We start from the raw sequence: 14,995 nt of genomic DNA, 5'->3' as shown, positions 1-14,995 counted from the left end.
GATTTTTCTCGGGAAAATGTATTCAAAGGTATTCCTTTTGAGTTATGGGGTCCCGAGAAATGGAAAAATGAATTTCTTGTGGTTTAGAATAGCCAAAATACCGCACATAGTATCTTCAACATAGTTGATGTTTAGTGTAAAATAAAAAAATCAAAATATCATTTATATCATATTCAGAAACAATCAGCTATTTGCAAGTAGACTTTGAAAGGCTATTACAATTTGCATATTATCAATTTTGTCCAAAGAAGCTAAATGATTGCTTGGTCAATGAATAAAAAATTCCCTTCTGCATTCTTGAGCATCCTATTTGAAATGGATCAGATACTTTTCACTTGGGCTAAGAATTCTCTAACATACATGTTTCCCTACTGAAGATGGATATTTGAAAGAGCACTGAACTGTCATCCTTCCCACTCTGTGGAAACTCGGACGTGAACTTGTACCTACGTCCTGCACTTATTTCCACCTACTGAGAAAGGTGAGAAGAGACAGATAATTGTCCAAACCTTTTTGCAAACAGACTGACTTTGGTCAGAAATGCTTTGTTCTTGGGGCACCTGGGTGGCTCAGTCAGTTAAGCGTCTGACTTCAGCTCAGGTTATTATCTCGTGGTCAGTGAGTTCGAGCCCCGCGTCGGGCTCTGTGCTGACAGCTCAGAGCCTGGAACCTGCTTCAGATGCTGTGTCTCCCTCTCTCTCTGCCCTTCCCTTGCTCAGGCTCGGTCTCTCTCTGTGTCTCAAAAATGAATAAACACTTAAAAAAAATTAAAAAAAAAAAGAAATGCTTTGTTCTTAGAAGATGAGTATTTCTGCACTGGCAATCATTTCTTAATAGCAATTATCTTCTTTTGCATCATCAGGATTCTTTTTTACCCAACGATATTTCTTGCTTTGCACTGGCGATAAAAGAAATCTTCGCTGCATATTCTTGTCCAAAGTGATAAATGAAACCCTTGGTTTCCATGTCTGGATGGATTAGATTTAGCTATTTGCAGTACTTTGAGTGTATTATTTTCCCAAAGTTGAGCCATATAAAACTCTCTTCATTTTTTACTGACCAGTTTTAATAGGTGGCTATCAGACTTGCTGTAGTGCAATCCTTAGGTTTTGCAATCTGGAGCAGTATAAATAGTTTATGTTAATTATTCCCTTTCCACCTTCTGGGAGAATAGAGAACATTTTGATTGCAAATTTTGCACTTGGTCATTAACACTCTGGTTTCTAGATATGCATTCGACCATTTTATAATGCCAAATGAGAATGTTAAAACTCTTACTGCAGTGACATTAATTACTTAAAGCTTATTTTTTTGTAAAGTGGGTAAGCGTGCTTTACCTAATACATGTACGCAAAATAGCTGATCACCTCATCGTCCTCAGGTTCACCTTACTATTATAAGCAATGCTTCTGTTGACAATTTTGCTAAATGTATTCCATATCCATGAGCATCCATACAAATGGAGAGCCATCTAGGATCAAAATTTGTTCAATAGTAATGTCCTCTTTCTGAAATAATTTCCTGTATTTGTATGAATGGTTTAAAAAAATCAGAATACTGGGGCGCCTGGGTGGCTCAGTCAGTTAAGCATCCGACTTCGGCTCAGATCATGATCTCGCAGTTCATGAGTTTGAGCCCCGTGTGGAGCTCCGTGCTGATAGCTTGGAGCCTGGGACCTGCTTCAGTTCTGTCTCCCTCTCTCTCTGCTTCTTCCCCACTTGTGCTCTGTCTCTGTCTCTCTCAAAAATAAACAGACATTTAAAAAATAAACAAAAATAAAAAATCAAGAATACTTAGGGTCTATTTATAACCATCTAAAATCTCTAGTAGGAATGGATGAGGAAACAGAATTAAAATGTAATCGGTGTACTCTGAATTCAGATCTTCCTATTTCTTAATGTGTTCCCAAGTATCTAGCCCCAGCTGCTCATACTGGAGATTACATATATTCACATAGATGTTAAGAGGCGAAGGTACATCACGGACCCAGGAAAGGAGCTGTAATCCCCTCCCTTCTCCTCCAGCCGTCAGGATTTTAGCACACCACTTGCTGTCCTGGACCATCAACTTGACCATGGTATGCTAAGTGCAACTGGGAAAGCGATGGTCATGGAGACGGAATGGCATTTTCTACCTCTAGTGACTAAGAGAAGAATGGAAAGTGAATATTATATAAATTCCATCTTCCCCTCTGACTTAAATGAAACTTTCTGAGATACCTATCCTTGTTGTTTAACACAAAGAAGAACGTATTTCCTATGGATGTGTTTCTCTTCTCCTGATGACTTAATTAACTACCACTGAAAACATACTGATCTGATATGCACATCCCCGGGATAAGCAGTAACTTTCTTTTTTTTTAATTTAGTTGTCAGTCATGACTTAAACTACATACAAATCATTTCTTATAAATGCAGCTATAATTATTATTGTGGACAATCACAATCATAGATGTGAGTACAGCCACGTAGGTCTTGCTAAGGGATCTGCAGAATAAGGGGAGATTTTAGAATCTACTAAGCATCTGCAGGATATTCCATTCTATGTGCATTTTTCCTACAGACGTCCTCAAGATAGTTTCTTCCTCCACTTTCTGTGCTTTCTGCATCTTCTCGATGCAGTAATTCAAAATAAAATCGTCCTTTCCACGTGAGGTCAGCATGCCTTCTGCAGAGGAGTATCACACCAACCGTATCTGCAATTCTCTGAATTAATAAGAAATTTTATCTGGCAAGTGAGTCACCCAACTGAGATTCCTGGTAAGCAGATAAACTTAACCCTTGTCCCGGGGCCTATAAAAGCATGCTTCTCCTGTGGCAGGGATGGATGAGGCTGCCAGAGCTGCTAAGGCAGTAAGCTTTTTATATCCGTAGCAACATCTCCCGAGTCACTTCAAAGCACCGGGTGTATCTATTTTCTCTTGTTACACAGCACTATAAAAAAGATTGCTGGTCTCTAAGAAGAAGGAAAAACAGAGATGTGAATTTCTCTTTTGAAGGTTTCTCTGAAATGATCTAGGAAACAGCCAGCTAGTTCACTCGATGCCCAGAACACTTTCCTTCTTCTTGATTCCTCATCTGATACTTAGCTTGTGCATTTGTTCCAGAACCTGAATGTATAAGCAGTTACTTTGGCACTTGACAAAGAGAGCGATTCTGCTTATATATTGAAAAACAAGAGGTGTTTTGTGTAGACATACTTAAGTATAGCAGAATATGTCTGTATGCGGACATGTGTTACTTTTTAGAAATTCATAACAATTACTAGTTTAAGTTTATAACATTGCTTTGAGGTAGACAGGCACAGTCAAGAAGGTAGAGAAAGTCGTCACAGAAGTCTTACATTGCCTCAGCTATACAGCAGACGCTGGAATTGAATGGTATTGCTTTCAGTATTACTTCAAGGAGGCGGGCAAGATTTATTCTTGTCAAGTTCACATTGGTAATGGCTTATGAGACAATCTCTATGTATTTTCATTTTTCAGGTCTCAACTTTTCCAAGCAACTTACAACTTGGAAAAAGAAGCAGGTCTCAGAAGTTACAAAACGCCGATTAAAAAAATGTAAAGAAGGCATTTCGTGTACCATTTTTAATTACACACAACACATATCTCCTCCTCTACCCCATAAAATGAAGAGAAAAACCAAAGGCATATAGGATCAAAAAATAGCTCCATGTGCTGCCAATGCCAAAAAATCTTCAATTATAATGGGACAAGAGCTGGAGCAGGGGAATAAGCCTTGTTAAAGTAGATTACTTAATAACATTTACCAACATTTGATAAAAAGGGCTTGCTAAAAAAGGATCCTTCCGTATATGTGCACATTCATTCGTTCGGTAAATATTTATGTTGTGTTCACGATGGGTCAGGTATTACTGGAGGTGCTAGGAATGTTAACAGGGAATAAACATGCACAGTTACCTGCCCACATGAAGCTTGCATTTCCATGAGTGAAGGTGTAATAGAAACAAATATCCTAAATACGCAGGTGACAAATGTGTGAGGAAGATTGAGCAGACAGGGGGACAAGGATTGCTGAGCCAAGAGATCAAAGAGGAGGTGGGGTTGGGGTGGGGGTGTTTATTTTAAAAGGGAGGCTATGGGGGCACCTGGGGGGGCTCAGTGGGTTAAGCGTCCGACTTCAGCTCAGGTCGTGATCTCGCGGTTCATGGGTCCCAGCCCCACATCCGGCTCTGCACTGACAGCTCAGAGCCTGGAGCCTGCTTCGGATTCTGTGTCTCCCTCTCTCTCTCTGCCCCTCCCCCGCCCATGCGCTTGCACTCGCTCGCTTTCTCTCTCTCTTTTCTCTCTCTCAAAAATAAATAAATGCTAAAAAAATTTTTAAGAATTTTTATGGAAGGCCTCATCGATATGAGCTGCAATATCATCAGAAAACTAATTATATTATCCCATTTTGTCAAATGCAAAGTTAAAGGGCGAGAGTTCCACGTAAACAATTAACTAAAAAAAAAAAAAAGCCGACTCTTTTCTGTAGAGGCAAGTTACAGCATTCACTATAGTCTGAGTTATTCTATGGTTACATGCACATCTGTCTCCCCTATGAGACTGGAGGGTTGGGGCCTTGAACTTAGGTGCCCAACTAAGCATAACAACCACAACAGGCACTCTGTACAGGAGTTCGCTAAGCGAGGAAGGAGACCCTCAGTAGCTTCCACAGTGTATCTGAAGGGAGGAGGTCTGCCCTTGCAAGTCTAAGGGGAGGTCTTCACCAGCCCCTAAAATTCTGAACCATCCGTCAGCGAGCGTAAGGCACACAGTGGTTACTGCGGGACTAGAGAAGTCCAATCATTCCTGTTTTCTCTCTGCACCAAGGCAAGCTACAAACGGTGGTTGGCGGGGTTGTGCTGGGTTCCATTACCGAACACACACACCCCATTCTCACCAGTTCCCTGGGAATGAGGGCTGGTGAAGACATCCCCTGAGAAACATTTCAACACATAAGGAGTCCTCCGTTTCCTTCAAGTTTCTGAGAGTAAGATAATTCTTGTGAACTCAGAATATGTCCAAAAGAACCAATGCTACTGGTAAGCGCATGAATGTGGGCAATAAACTGTAACTAGTTCAAGAGATTTCTAAAAACAGGGTCTAATTCTAAAATGTCAGTCTTTGAAATTTATCATAAAATCAAAAGATCACAATATATTTCTCTTTTATGATATGCGCAAAATGTTTTTGTAAAGTAATTATATATAAGTACATTATATAAAATACATTGCAGATCACAAGAACTAAGGTATAAAACAATGCATGGCTATTAATACTACTGTTGCTATATTTTTATTAAACATTTTCTATGTAGCAGGCAATGAGGTGCTCTGCCCCATAACTTGCTGATACGGGTAAGCTGTTATTCTCACTTTGCAGATGAGAAAACCGAGGCTCAAAAACTAAAAAGCTTTCTATCACTATGCAGAGTGCCAGCCCTATTCCAAGCATTTGAACGCCAAATGTCTAAATTGCAATGCATTGCATGGTGTTGGGAAAACTGGACAGCAACATGAAGAGTGAAACTGAACCACTTTCTTACCAAACACAAAAATAAGCGCAAAATGGATAAGAGACCTAAATGGGAGACAGGAAACCATCAAAATCCTAGAGGAGCAAACAGGCAGCGACCTCTGTGACCCTAGCCAAAGCAACTTCTTACTAGACATATCTCCAGAGACAAGGGAAACAAAAGCAAACATGAACTATTGGGACTTCGTTGAGATAAAAAGCTTCTGCATAGGGAAGGAAACAGTGAAAAAAACTAAAAGGCAGCCTGCAAAATGGGAGAAGATATTTGCAAATGACATATCTGATAATGGGTTATCGAAAATACAGAAAGAACTCATCAAGCTCAACACCTAAAACACAAATAATCCAGTGAAGAAATGGGCAGAAGATATGAACAGACATTTTTCCAAAGAAGACATCCAGATGGCTAAAAAACACATGAAAAGGGGGCACCTGGCTGGCTCACTAGGTTAAGCGGCCAACTTCGGCTCAGGTCATGATCTCGCGGCCCTTGGGTTCAAGCCCCGTGTCGGGCTCTGGGCTGACAGCTCAGAGCCTGGAGCCTGTTTCAGATTCTGTGTCTCCCTCTCTAGCCCTGCCCCGTTTGCACTCTGTCTCTCTCTGTCTTTCAAAAATGAGTAAACGTTAAAAAATAAAAACACATGAAAAGACGCTCATCACTCATCATCAGGGAAATAAATACAAATCAAAACCACACTGAGGGACCACCTCACACCAGTCAGAATGGCTAAAATTAACAACCCAGGCCACAACGGATGTTGGCAAGGATGCGGAGAAAGAGGATCTCTTTTGCATTGTTGGTGGGAATGCAAGCTGGTGCAGCGATGCTGCAAAACAGTATGGAGGTTCCTGAAAAAGTTAAAAATAGAATTACCCTACCACCAGCAATTGCACTGGGTATTTACCTAAAGGATAGAAAAACACTGATTCGAGGGGATATATGCACCCTGATGTCTGTAGCAGCGCTGTCAATAGCCCAACTATGGAAAGAGCCCAAATGCCCATCGACTGACGAATGGATAAAGAGGTCATATATAGATATAACACACACAATGAAGTATTGCTCAGCAATCAAAAAAATTAAACCTTGCCATTTGTAATGACATGGATAGGGCTAGATGGAGTGTATTATGCTAAGTTAAATAAATGAGTCAGAGAAAGACAATTACCATAGGATTTCACTCATATGTGGAATTTAAGAAACAAAACAGATGAACATAGGGGAAGGAAGAATAAAAAAGAGAGGGAGGCACACCGTAAGAGACTCTTAACCATAGAGAAAAAAACAGAGGGTTGCTGGAAGGGAGGTGGGTGGTGGGGATTGGGCTAAATGGGTGATGGGTATTAAGGAGGGTATTAATTGTGGCAATGAGCAGTGGGTGTTACACATAAGTGAGGAATCGCTAAATTCTATTCCTGAAACTAACGTTATACTATATGCTAACTAACCAGAATTTAAATAAAAACTTGAAGCAAACAAAAAAACGACAATACAAGACTAATAATTTTAGTAATAAACATATTTCCTATTACAATGGTAGACACAAGGATGATAAATCATCTCAACATATGTTGCAGGAGAATTAGTAGGATATCCAGAATACTATTAAGAAAATCCCTTCAAAGAAGGACTGAGTTAAGGTTTGCTATGATGTCCTTGGGAATCTGCATTAATGTTACTGGAAATCTATTTATTCCTCGAACAAATATTTATTGAGCAAATAACTGGGAGACATAAAAGATCTCAAGCAGATATGCATTTAACATCTAAGATAGGAGTTTTAATAAGAGACTAGAGGGAATGAGGTCAAACAGATGCTAATAAAATAACCCAAAGGAGAAATGATGAAAGTCTGAACTAACCGAGTAGCAGCAAGACTGGAAAGAACAAACGGGCACAAGACGTACCTATGAATTAAAGGAGCTGTGACCAACGGGTCAGGGACGGTAGAGTGAAATATAAGGATACTCTCAGGTTTCTGCCAGGCGAATGGATGCTGGTACCAGTGAATGAGATAGAGAAGAAAGAGAAAATGGGATTCTGAGAGAAAAGTGATGGATTTTGTCTTAGACACTGAAATGAAATTCTTCTGGCCTTCCTCTCAGCAGTTAGAAAAAGGCTTTGGAGTTTTGGCTGAGAGGTATAAATTGAGGAGTTAATGGCACAGGAGTGATCACTGAAGCCCAGGGAAAAAAGATACAAGTAAAAGGCAGGTGTGGCAGAGTATGGCCCTAAGAAGAGCCAGGTGAAAATGGAGGCGTTGATGGAGACCACAGGACTCTGACAGGTAAGGAGGCAGGGCAGGAATGAGGGTTACTTCTGGAGCCAATCGCGATAAAATTCTATCAAATCCCAGTTCTATTTGATCAACTAGCACCACCCTTTGATGTGGTGGTTGAGGACCTGGGCTGTTGCCATAGCTTAACGATCTTCAAGTTTCCAACTAAGACTTTCAATCAGGCATAGTTTTCCCATTAAACAGTTGCCAAAATACGCGACAGAGAAACTTTTGTGGCTATTTTGAAACTTTTTGAGGAACCACTTGAAAGGTGAAAGACGTCATAGAAAGGTATTTGGATTTGTGAAGTACGTGCTTTTTAATTCTACCTCACTGAGCCATGTCACAAAAAGATGACACCACCCTATAGTTAGAGCATATGTCAAACAGTGAACATCTTTTTTTTCCCCCCCAAGTGAACTCCTTAGTTTGGAATAATTTTAGATTTAGTAAAAAGTTGCAAAGACAGTACAGGGATTATACCCTTCACTCAGTCCCTGAATATTAACGTCTTCTGTAACTATGGTGTACCTGTTCCACCTGGTATATGGACACCAATATACTACTAGGAACTCACTTTCAGATTTCATTCACATTTTCCTAGTTTTCCACTAACACCTTTGCTCCATTTCAGGGACCAATGAGAATGTCACATTGCATTTCGTTTCCATGTCTCCTTCATCTCCTCTTGACTGTGACAGTTTTTCAATCTTCCCTTGTTTTTCAAGACCTTGAAAATATCGGTCAGGTATTGTGTAGAATGATATTCAATGTGACTTTCTCTGACTTCTTTTCAAAGATTAACCCGGGATTAAGGGTCTTAGGGAAGAACTTCCCAAGTACCCTTGTCACCCTGTATGTTAGATAGACGGGCCTGGGCTATCAACAGGAATTACCACTGACATTGTTGATTCTGATTACTTGACTGAGTTGGTATCTGCCAAGTGTCTCTACTGTAAACTTTTTATTCCCTTCCAGAATACATGTTAACACACACAACACATTTATTAAATTCTGCTTTAGAGGAGACTGGAATCTTGCCGAAGATACTGGCTTACTGGAGTAGACTATACTGGAGACACCAGAGTCCCTTGGAAGTTAACGCTCAGAACACTATCGTGGTTCCTCCTACAATCCTAGGAGTCAGAGCTTAGGAGAGTGATGAGTAATTACTCCAATAAGATACAGTCTTAAGTGAGGACCAACAGGCATTTGTATAAACAGACAAAAAAGTCATCAGTCCATTACAAACAGTAATGCACAAATAACCCAACAATGAAAATCAGTGGATACAGCAATAGCACTGCTAGGAATTTATCCAAGGGAAACAGGAGTGCTGATGCATAGGGGCACTTGTACCCCAGTGTTTATAGCAGCACTTTCAACAACAGCCAAAATTATGGAAAGAGCCTAAATGTCCATCAACTGATGAATGGATAAAGATGTGGTCTATATATACAATGGACTACTACGTGGCAATGAGAAAGAATGAAATCATGACATTTGCAGCAACATGGATGGAACTGGAGGGTATCATGCTAAGTAAAATATGTCAGTCAGAGAAAGACAGATACCATATGTTTTCCTCCAATGTGGATCCTGAGAAACTTAACAGAAGACCATGGGGGAGGGGAAAGGAAAAAAATAAAAAGTTACAGAGAGGAAGGGAGGCAAACCATAGGAGACTCTTGGATACTGAGAGCAAACTGAGGGTCAATGGGGGAAGGGGGAGAGGGGAAAGTGGGTGATGGGCACTGAGGAGGGCACTTGTTGGGATGACCACTGGGTATTGTATGGAAACTAATTTGACAATAAATTATAATAAAAAAAGAAAATTAATGGATACAAATAAATATTCTAAAACTCATAATACTTGAAGATGTCTAAACATAAGGTATCTATCTGAGAAATACCACGCAGGAATTAAGTAGAAAGACTAATATCCCTTACCGAATCTCAATAGTTGAGAACTACAATTCAGAAATAATCACATAAAAACTATTCTAATACATACAAATCACAATTTAATATTTGCTCAGGCTATTACAAGAATTAAAAAAAAAACTTGGGGTGCCTGGGTGGCGCAGTCGGTTAAGTGTCCGACTTCAGCCAGGTCACGATCTCGCGGTCCGTGAGTTCGAGCCCCGCGTCGGGCTCTGGGCTGATGGCTCAGAGCCTGGAGCCTGTTTCCAATTCTGTGTCTCCCTCTCTCTCTGCCCCTTGCCCGTTCGTGCTCTGTCTCTCTCTGTCCCAAAAATGAATAAACGTTGAAAAAAAATTAAAAAAAAAAAAACTTAATACAATAGGTCATAATCCCACAGTCCTTATTTAACTTGCAGTCGTTAATATTTGTGTGCATGTATAAAGGTTGGGCACTTGCTCTCATTCATACAGTCCTTATTCAGCATACTGCATCATTTGATTGAAAAACTGATTGAAAATGACATGGCATAAGGAAGCTAAAATGTATTAAAATTTTACCAAACACAGTGAGTACACAATCGACAGTGTGAAATTAATGACAACTTATCTGCCCAAATTGTGTCTAATGTTAAACCCGTGTGCAAAATATCAGAGACTGAAATAACAGATTCTGTTGTCATATAATACTCCTCTATTTTAGGAGGTCTGTTATTCTTGGGGCCTTACAATCTGGATGTATTTGTGCTTCATCCTGAACCACACACACCTTACATTTTTACAAAGTCAGAGCAATAGATTTTGATGTTTTTTACTGAATTCAAAGGTTTGAATCTCAAGTATGCATCACGGCATCAGAAGAAACATGTGCTCCCTGAAGATCCAGTCATATCAGATGGCATCCTGATAATGTATTATTCATGACTCAGTTCCAGATAAACAATGTGGTTACATAAAAGCAAAGCATTAAAAAGTCACATGTATCGATGAAGCCTTTTGCAAAAAAATAAAAGGTGAGGGTGAGCAGGTTTAAAATAGGTAAATAAATAAATAGATCAGGTGATTTAGGGAAATTTTTTTTATTTTATTGTTTTTAATTTTTTTTTAATGTTTATTTATTTTTGAGACAGAGAGAGACAGAGCATGAACGGGGGAGAGTCAGAGAGAGAGGGAGACACAGAATCTGAAACAGGCTCCAGGCTCCGAGCTGTCAGTACAGAGCCTGACACGGGGCTCGAACTCACGGACCGCGAGATCATGGCCTGAGCCGAAGTCGGCCGCTCAACCAACTGAGCCACCCAGGCGCCCCGATTTAGGGAAATTTTTAAAAATTAATCATATGTTCTGCGTAGTAAACTCCTTTAGCCTAAGGACAGACCCTAATTCAAATCCTATAAAGTTCTAATATGGTACACAGTATGGTTCCTTAACATATTAAATCTTACTTTAATTCAATTCCTTTATATTTTAATTACATTTTACTTTTTTAACAATTTTTTAAATATTTATTTATTTTTGAGAGAGAGAGAGAGAGAGAGGGAGAGAGAGAGAGAGATGGCATGAGCAGGGATGGGGCAGAGAGAGAGGGAGACAGAATCTGAAGCAGGCTCCAGGCTCTGAGCTGTCAGCACAGAGCCCGACGCGGGGCTCGAACTCACAAACCATGAGATCATGACCTGAGCCGAAGTCAGATGCTTATCCGACTGAGCCACCCAGGCGCCCCTATAATTACATTTTAAAGTATATGCTAGTAAGAGAAGATCTTACTATAAAATACAGACATTGATGACAACCTCATATTTATAATTTAGCAAGTAGAAAAACAGCAATGTATGATAATTTGATTGGACTTATTAGGTGGAGAAGCATAAAGGATTTTTTTTATACAGTTTATGCAGATTTTAAGAAGAAATTTTTAACGGTCCTCATGATGATCTCACTAGAGGGTACGACAACGTGTGCAGGGGCATCTTCTATAATTTTCCTTGCTAATGCTTCTAATCTTGCTTTTCTCTTGCTATTACATTAAATCACATAAAATGATGTACTTTGAGGTTAAATGTAAAGACAGGTGGAGGCTCACAGATACCCCATTTTGTCAGATTTACTATAACCTGAAGGTTATATTAATACAACCACAAGGTTTTCATTGTGAGTAATGGAGCCTTTGGTTTATTCAATTATGCTTTTTAAAACACCAAACCCATCACGCTCACTGTCCATCTGAAAACGCTTTAAACTCCCTGCCATTGGTTCGCTGAAGCACTATCCATCCTCCCCACGCCGAGGTATCTGTCCTTGAACGTTCTTCTCCCTCTGACACCCACCCCCCACTTGTTTATGATGCCCCAGCCTTCTCTAAAAAGCCCTTCCCCTTTCTGTGTTGGGCTCGACCCTCCTGTGCGTTCCCACAGGCTCAACATTCATAGGCCACTTCTAACACTCAAGGTCCTGCTGTTCAGTCGTGAGCAAGATAGATCTGTCCCGACTTTGTGGGTCATACAGTGAAGCTGGGAAGAAAGGCTTCGAGCCAACAATTAGAAATAACCAACAAAATTATTAGAAGTGCTCAGAGCGTCTCAAAGGAGAACCAAGGGGGAACAGAAACGTAGAGTGGCAGACCCCAACCTGGAGGGAGGGGGAAGAGGAGTCCTCTTTAAGGACATCCCCTGTTCTGCCATCGTGATATAGACCAAGAGAAGGAAAAGTTTGAAAAATATTCAAAAAATGTGTAAAAAGTTCTAGGCAGAGGGGCGCCTGGATGGCTCAGTCAGATGGGTGTCTGATTGCGGCTCAGGTCATGATCTTGTGGTTCATGGGTTCGAGCCCTGAGTTGGGCTCTGTGCTGACAGCTCAGAGCCTAGAGCCTGCTTTGGATTCTGCTCCTCCCTCTCTCTCTGCTCTTCCCCTGCTCATGCTCTGTCTCTCTCTCAAAAATAAATGAACACTGAAATAAAAATTCTAGGCAGAAAAGGCAACATACGCAAAAATCGCTCAAGGCAGAGAAGACGGAACAGGCCATATTTTAGGAGCAAAGAGAAAAAGTAGTGCAAGATAAGCTGGACAATGCACTGGGCCTAAATCATGCCAGGGCCCAGAGGCATCCATGGAAGCTCACTGCTCCTTTTTCTCCCAGAAAGAACTCGCTAGGCCTGGGAGGGGGCAGCTGGCTGTCATGGCCCAGAGGCAACTCCTTCAGGATGCAGTAGCAAGTGCCATCAAGGTACAGCGGTCCCTAAGAGCGTCCAGCCCATGACTAAACACAGTGGGACTGGGAGGGTCTGGTCCTTTCCACCCAACATGGATGCCTCCAACAGGTCCTCCTGCTTCCGCCCTCCCACTGGGCCCACCTAGACTTTACTAGATCTGTTTTGTGGATCACATACAGCTGATTACCCTCTTTCCCCAGCTTGAAGCTCTCTCTGAATTTCACTGTTGAGGAGTTTGAGATATGATTATTTATTTTCAGACTTAACGACCGAGCACTATATTACAGATACGATCAATTTGACACACATAATTTAATTTCAGTGTTGATGCTGGGAAAACTGAAACACAAGTTGTGAAGAACTTACAATTTTTTTTTCTAAGAAACTCAAACTCAGTTATGTCCGGATGAAGCAATGGGCTTCTTTGGAACTCTCAATGGGCTGTGTTCTGTTTTCATTAAGCAAATATTTAATTATAGCAATTTATTGCCAGAAATAGCACAATACATTTGGTATCGTTCAAGCTACAACAGAGATGGGAAATGTCCACTCAATTACTTTTGTTCACTTTGCACAATGTGCTTCTTGTCAATTATGACAATTAACAAGGCTTGTCTTCAAAAAGAGAAAAGGATCTACTATGTCACCTAGGTAAATTCATGCTAAAAGAAATCTCTGATAACCTTCTGTGACAGAGGAAGTTCTTCTCAGGGCTGCCTTGAATGTACAAGCAAGTTTTGCTAGTTTTCCTAGTTTAATGTTTATTTATTTTTGAGAGAGAGATAAACAGAGCGTGAGTGGGGGAGGGTCAGAGAGGGAGACACACACAGAATCCGAAGCAGGCTCCAGGTTCTGAGCCATCAGCACAGAGCCCAACACGGGGCCCAAACCAATGAACCATGAGATCATAACCTGAGCCGAAGTGGGATGCATAACCGACTGAGCCACCCAGGCGTCCCGCTAGTTTTCTTAGTCTAACACTACATACACATCATGTGCCTCAGCTTACTTTCCTGCCCCTGCCAATAAAAGAATGGTCAACTGTCATTCAGTGCTTCACATTTAATTTTGTTGACCTTCACTAAACCGGACTTAAAAAATGAGTCCACAAATGCAAAGCAGCGGACTCTTCACTGATTTCAAAAAGAAGAGTTGATAACATTTTATTTATAGATGAGAGTTTGTAATGATGCCTCCTGGGCCAAATACAGGCCGTACTTGTTTGCCTGTTTTGCCCCCACAATATTTGAACACACTAGATCTGCATGGCAACAATGAACAAGAGATGAAAAGTCGTGACTTATTTTAGGCCAAAAATGTTTCAGCTGCTTTATACAAAGTCCACCTCCCCTCTTTTGTGACTTTCACATGATAAACCATCTCCATCTGTGACCTCTGATTTAAGTGAACAAATCAATACTTTGGCAGCTAAGTACAGACTTATTCAGTATATGGGAAAAATCTGACAGGGAATCTAAAAGATTGACAGAAAAGTAACCGATCACTTCCGATGAGTGAAAAGTTTAAGCGGGATTTTCACATCCTTGGTACCAAGACTCCTAACCACCAAAAAGGTATGCATCTTACCTGTAGGTCTTTTTCTTCTATCTTTTTTTGGAGCAGTTCAAGGCACTTGGTGAAGTCAGTATGGTCTTGGTCAGGCGTTGATATAATCTCACATCCCTATGTGTTTAAAGAGAGAGAAAAGGTAAGAACACGTAATGAAGGCAGCCTTATTATGAACAGGATCTAAAACCATAAAAGATAAGGTATCAATAAACACAGCCAGTTATGCCTGTATTATATACCCCGATCATTAGTATCATTGTCATCATCTTTTTTTATCTCACATAACAAGACATCTCAGAAATGGTGTTAGAATATCACAATAATGGTCTGATTATGACAATCATTTTACTCAACAAAAGTGCAGCTTTATACTACATTACTGGTCTTTAAGAATCACTGCTGTGATGACATTTGAGACTAACATAAGGGCTCTAGTATAAGTATTACAAAATATATTCACAGTAAAATTACCTGAAATT

General features: G+C 40.4%; 1 protein-coding gene across 2 annotated transcripts in view; it reads right to left on the bottom strand.

Moving 5' to 3' along the window:
• Positions 1-14,995, bottom strand: part of TPK1 (thiamin pyrophosphokinase 1) — a 272,025-nt gene that overhangs the window by 148,474 nt on the left and 108,556 nt on the right. For both annotated transcript variants that reach the window (XM_040471690.1, XM_040471691.1), the window contains exon 3: positions 14,535-14,630. In XM_040471690.1, coding sequence (XP_040327624.1) covers positions 14,535-14,630 — 96 coding nt within the window. The remainder of the gene's footprint in view (positions 1-14,534; positions 14,631-14,995) is intronic.

The sequence above is a fragment of the Herpailurus yagouaroundi genome, unplaced genomic scaffold, assembly GCF_014898765.1.
Source record: "Herpailurus yagouaroundi ecotype Mexico unplaced genomic scaffold, PumYag 100, whole genome shotgun sequence".
Lineage (NCBI taxonomy): Eukaryota > Metazoa > Chordata > Mammalia > Carnivora > Felidae > Herpailurus > Herpailurus yagouaroundi.
The sequence above is the reverse complement of the archived record's forward strand: the minus strand, read 5'-3'. Positions and strand labels throughout refer to the sequence as shown.